The 5,936-nt window shown below is 51.2% G+C and overlaps 1 protein-coding gene across 2 annotated transcripts; it reads right to left on the reverse strand.

Annotated features, from left to right (window-relative positions):
• Positions 1-5: 5 nt before the first annotated feature.
• On the reverse strand, positions 6-5,249 carry RB195_026549 (uncharacterized protein; the record flags this gene model as incomplete). Of its 2 annotated transcripts, none has more annotated exons than XM_064176888.1 (3): positions 6-799; positions 930-1,686; positions 1,878-5,249. In XM_064176888.1, 3 exons carry the CDS (start codon positions 5,247-5,249, stop codon positions 6-8), a joined length of 4,923 nt encoding a protein of 1,640 aa, XP_064071036.1. The 2 variants fall into 2 exon arrangements, with proteins under 2 accessions (XP_064071036.1, XP_064071037.1); XM_064176889.1 differs by having other exon boundaries at positions 930-1,766; positions 1,847-5,249.
• Between the last annotated feature and the right edge of the window lie 687 nt (positions 5,250-5,936).

A 5,936-nucleotide genomic window follows, 5' to 3' on the forward strand; every position in this document is an offset into this window, starting at 1 on the left:
ACCGACTAGACGTTCACTAAAATCCTCCTTTCCATGGGGAAAGAGGGAGTGATGAACCTCCATTCGATCTTGCGGTTGGCGAGTTGAGTGGATATCTTTTCTATGGCTTTGCGGTTATAGATGGTGCTTTGTAGGGAATCGTTGGCTGAGCGGAAAGTGGTGGCATTGTCGCTGATAATGAGGTCCGGAGTGCCTCTGCGAGCAATGAAGCGGCGAAAGGCGAGTAAAAACTCGAATGCGGTGTTGTTGTGGACTAACTCGAGATGTACAGCGCGGGTTGCCATACAGGTGAAGAGACAGATCCAAATCTTGGCCTGAGAATGGAGCTGATCTCTATAGTAAAGTGGTCCCAAGTAGTCTAGTCCAACCTTCTGGAACGGTCTAGAGCGGTTGACTCGTTCCGGAGGGAGACTAGGCATCTCAGGATAGCGGTAAGGGTGTCCTTGGGCTCTTCTACATACTGTGCAGAGCCGAAGGATTCTGGTGACGGTGGTTTTGATGGAAGGGATGAAATATGATGTGCGGAGAGCGGCTATTGTGGCATGAACACCTGAATGGAACCTGGTTTTGTGGTGGTACATAACGAGAAGATGGACAAAGTGGTGCTCCGGAATAAGAAGGATTGGTGCAGATGACTGAGACGAAGTCCGAGCATGGTCTAATCGATTCGGACATCGGATCAATCCATCTGCAGCGCGGTGAGCGTTGTACTTATCCAATGGTAGTCGTTTCAACGTGGATTCACTCTCGCGGTAATGCTCCATAATGAGGAGAGTTTCCGCGTTGGTGATCTCCGAGGCTGAAACGTCCTTGGACAGTACAACAGTGGCTAGGTTGAGGGTGTAATTGCGGATGCGGGTTTTTTTGGAATAGGGCTTTGATGAACTTAAGCACATACGCGGTTGAACGGATGAGCTTAAGGTAACTACTAGTGGCACGGAAACGGAGTGGTGATTCATATGGTTGTGTCGGAAGGACACTAAGGGCCTGAAACTCGTGCTCTGCCTCAGGACAAAGATCCTGAGGTAGGGCAAAGTCCGTATCGGCCTTAGGCCAATCCGACTGTGGAGAACAAAGGAAAGATGGTCCATGCCACCAGATGTGGTTGACAGCGTCAGCGGTCGAAAGTCCACGAGTTGCACAGTCAGCTGGATTAGAGTCTGACTGCACATAGTAGAACTTCGTCTGAACGTCTGTCTTGTGGAAAGTGGTTAAGATGGTGCGGATCTCGTTCACTCGATTCTGAACGAACCGTTTAAGTGGACGAGATGAGTGGATCCAATGGAGCGCTATCTTCGAGTCAGAAAAGAAGTGGATAGTGCGGATTTTAAGATGGAGTTGGTGATGGAGGAAGCGTGCTAGACGCACACTTATTAGGGATGCAAGCAACTCTAATCGTGGCATAGTCATCTGGAGTTTAGCCGTTGCTAACAATGACTTAGCCATGATTAGCTGTGAAGAAGTGGTTGATGGTGAGCGGCTAATAAGGTAAGCACAACAGGCAAAGAGACGTTGTGAGGCGTCTCCAAAGACTGCGAGCTCATAAGTGGTGTTGCGGTTTGCGGAAGCGATGAAACGTGGAATTGGTGGCAACGGATGTTTGAGCTGCTGGACCAATTCGTCCCATCGCTGATGGTCCTCTTGGTCAAATGGAGTGTCCCACTGGTATTCCTTCTTCCAGATGTCCTGGATGAATACCTTGAAGGGCACTAAGAATGGTGTGAGAAGACCAAGTGGATCAAAGGTGGATGAACATGCACTGAGCGCTGTGCGCTTCGAGTACACATTCGCGGATGCGGTTTTAAGTGGTATGAGAAGGGTGTCGGTGCGTGAATTCAGGGAATACCAAGGAGCTTCACGGAGGATGGATTCCTGACTCGATCAGATGGCTCTATGGACTGGTTAACGGTGTTGGAGTTGCACAAGAACTCCCGAAGGTTCATGTGCATGGAGTTGAATAGGGATTTGGAAGAGCGGTACTTCTTAATGGCTTGTCGCTCGGACGAGGCACTAAGAAGGATGTTGTCGACGTAGATGTTGTCCTCGATCTCCTTGTGGAGCGGCTTCGATGGTTCAAGATGGAGGTAATACAGTATGGATGCGGCTAAAAGGAATGGTGATGCGGTTATACCGAATGGTACGCGGGTAAACCGGAAGATCCGAAGATTATCCGCAGTTGGTGGTAGGTTAGGGTTGCGAAGCCAAAGGAAACGAGTGGCATCCCGTTGATTACGTTGTAGACGAATCTGGAGGAAAGCCTTCTCTACGTCGGCAATAAGGAGATAGGGTGTTAGGCGGCTACGGAGGAGGATTCCTACCATGTCTGGTAGGATTGCGGGGCCAGAGTGGAGACAGTCGTTTAAGCTCGGTGCGCCTCTGTAGTGGGAGGACGCATCGAACACGACTCTTAATTTAGTGGTGGCCGATGTTTCCTTTATGACTGCCTGATGCGGGATATAATAGACTCTGTGGTCGTCGAACTGGTGCTCGTCGACCTCCTCTATTATGCCCTGCTCCAGGTAGTCCGTAAAGGTTGCGGTATATGCTTTCCATAGGGATGGTTTGGTTTGGAAGGAACGGTATTGGCTCTGAAGACGCTTAAGGGCTAACATTTTGTTGTCGGCAAGGCGAGGATGGGATGACTTCCAGGGAAATTGAACGTGCAAGTAGCCGTCAATCACCTGGGCAGTATCCTGAAAACGTTTCAGGATCCGTGCGTCCTCTTCCTTGTCGACAGAGGGATCGGGATCCTCGGTTATGCCTAAACGGTCGAGGTCCCATAGGCGGGTGATGTCGTCTTCAGAGCGATGTGGTGTAGATGGTGATGTGGTTAGATGGTTCTGCGATTGTCTCAGTAAATCAACGAAAAAGGTTGAACCCGAGACAACTGGTCCGAATCGCGTGTTAACGAGCATCAATCCTGAGGGTAGCTGCTTCGGTGAGTCCTTTTTCAGGACCTCCCAGAAGTAGTCGATACCCAGCAGGATATCTGGCGTAACGTGGCGACTGATGGTAAGGCTGTCTGGGTTAATGCGGAATGTGCGGAGTGCGTGTTTGTCTTCTTTACTGAGACGATATGGTTTGAACTGGGAAGTTAGAACTTCCTGAGTTCGTAGGGTTACGGGGAATGGTTTGTTTGCGGCATCTAAGAGGGTGGCGTCGACTGTACCGGATTCTTGGGTCGAACGATGACCTCCGAATCCGATGACGGTCAGCGGCTTGTGGTCGTAGGGTTTAAGGGATAGGCGCTTAGTGGCTGCGTTGCTTATGAAGCTGTTTTGGGCTCCTGAATCCAGCATGACGTTGACCGTTTCAAGGGTCTTCGTCTTAGGATTACGAATGTGAGCCTTAACAGTCATAAGAAGAGGGCGTTGGTGGTTGGATGAGGTGGTAAGGGTGGTGGGGTCGTCGACCGGACGGCAATCAAGTGCGTTATGCATCTCATCGTCCGTATCGGCGACGTGGCTACTGGATTCTGGGCTGGAGTGGTTTCTGCGGCGTACGGGTGAGAGACTATCGCGCGGATTAGCACGAAATCTGACCCCGTAAGGTGCTGAAGATGGAGACGGTGAGTGGCGGCGTTGGTTGCGGTGGCGCATTCGCTCTGAATCACGTTCAGATCTACGATAAGGAGAATGGTTGCGATGAGACTGATGGTGGTAGTCTCTGTCGCGGGGATGGCGCATAGATGGTGAATAGGGATAATCGTACGATGAAGAGGAATAGCGTGAAGAACTTCTTTCCCGGGACGATTCCCTAGAAGGGTACCGTCCGCGGGGAGAACGATAAGTATATCGATCATAACGAACACTATTACGACTATTGCGACGATTATCATTAGAACGCCTAGACCTATCACGAGAAAAACGCGAAACAGAAGAATACGAACAAAGTATGGTGTGATGGTTACGTTGGCAGTAACGACAGTTCGGAGCCCGGCAAGAGTTGGCCATGTGTCCTGGTTGGACACATTTCCAACAGAGGTCCAGGTTCCGCACTATCATACGGCGAACGTAGGTCTGCATAGATGTGGTGCAGCGGGTCGAGCGATGGCTCCTCGACCCGCAGAAACAACATCTATGCGGATCATAAAGTGGTTCTGGAGATGGTGAGCGGTTGCGGTATGTGGTGGATAATGCGGAATAGGGTTGATCGTGGCTAGGTGGAGGACAGTGGCTATCGTCAAGCTTCTCAAGTTCTTGGATAAACACATCAATACCAGCAAGAAACTCATGCATCTTCCAAATAGTACCTGACCGGTGTTCCATCCTGTTCACTTCCAGCTGAGTCTCTCGCGGGAACTTGCTGCGAATGAGCTTCTTGAGCGATAGCGATGTTGACGTGTCCTCGAAGCGGTTGAGCTGCAGGATACATGCTTGGATCTGGCATAACGTGTCCCTCTGCGATGAAGCGGCGGCAGACGACGCTGGCAAGTTCTCTAATTTCTGTAAAAAGAAATTATGGGTGAACTGCGGACGGTCATACCGTCTGCGTAGGGCTTCAATGTGGTAGTTGGAAGGATTGGTTATGTCGTACCCCTGTACAACAAGTGCGGCGCTACCTTTAAGGCTGCTACTAAGATGGATAAATTTGGCAGCGGTGGATAGAGATGGATTGTCGTGGACCGCGGTCTTGAATTTGGCCCAGAAATCATAATAGGTGGAAAAATCCCCATCAAAGGTAGGCAGCTCTACCTTGCGGAGTTGTACATTCATGGTATCCGCAGCAGGGTATGGTGGTAATGAGCCTCCGGACATATGCGGTGGTGTTAGGGTAGGGTTTCTGATGGATGTGACATCCATCGGCTCATCAGTGGTGTTAGTAGGGTTATATTGTGGTGTGGTGGATGCGCTTATGGTGGTGCGAAGCATATCCGCAAGTTCGGTTTCCTTGCGGATAAGATCGTCGAGGGCAAAGATGGTAGCGGTTGCGGTTGGTTCCATTTCGTCACCTTTGTGATCGCGCCAGTAGATGTCAAAAGTGTCCATAAGCTCTATGGCGTTTGGTTGGTTTTCGATAAAGCTTATGGCATGTTCATGGCGCTGTTGGAATGTCTCCAATGCTATTTCAATGGAGATCTTAGCGTTTCCCATGTCCTCGATTCGACGCTGGAGAGTGCGGAGCTGTACTGCCGGGTGGGCGTCCGAACGGAAGACGGTTGGGTAGTTGGAATTCGCCGAGTTGACCAGCCGCGTCAAATTGTTGATCGCGTTGGTCAAGCGTGCTTTGCAGCCACGGAGCGTAGACATGATAGCCGTATCGTAGAGTGATACCACCTAAAAATGTCGTATATAATATGCTGTTGCCATGTAGGGTATACGATGCACGGACATGTGGTGAAAGATGGTGTGGTTGGGACGTGGGAGCACGGACAGCACAGAGGCGGGGAATCTGCGACAGGAGAGAGGAACCCCGTCAACGGGCACACAAGGACCCAGAGTGGCTAATGCCACAACAACAAAGTGCCAACACTACAAACGAGGGGATGAGGATGTGGGTTCGCGGATGCAAGGGCCATAGGTAGATCATCGGTCTGGCGCGTGCGGATATGCGGCTTGTGAGAGCCATAGGCTAGTGGTGTGCGACTTCCGATCCTAGGTTCCCACCGGGACCCACTACGCCTTCCCTCCTACAAGCTGCACTAACCGCAAGGCGCATAAGGAGCCTACATCCCAAAATGCGTGGCGCCAGGAGTGCCAGGGCAACTACCGCTATGGAGATTATACCCCTAGGATTGCTGCCACCAACCCTAAGGGTAACCCTGGTTCAGTCCTCTACATGTGGGATGCAATAGCCCCAGTCGTGACCCTCGCACATGAACCCTTACACTCGCAAGCCCAACCCCCAAGCTCGAGTGCAGTGCCAGCCCACTGTTGATGGGCACGCGGCACGTCATGGGCAGCGTAGGGCAGCGAGTGCCCCTACGGGATCGCCCA

The sequence above is a fragment of the Necator americanus genome, assembly GCF_031761385.1.
Source record: "Necator americanus strain Aroian chromosome Unknown Necator_2022.05.29.01.07, whole genome shotgun sequence".
In the NCBI taxonomy this organism is placed as follows: domain Eukaryota; kingdom Metazoa; phylum Nematoda; class Chromadorea; order Rhabditida; family Ancylostomatidae; genus Necator; species Necator americanus.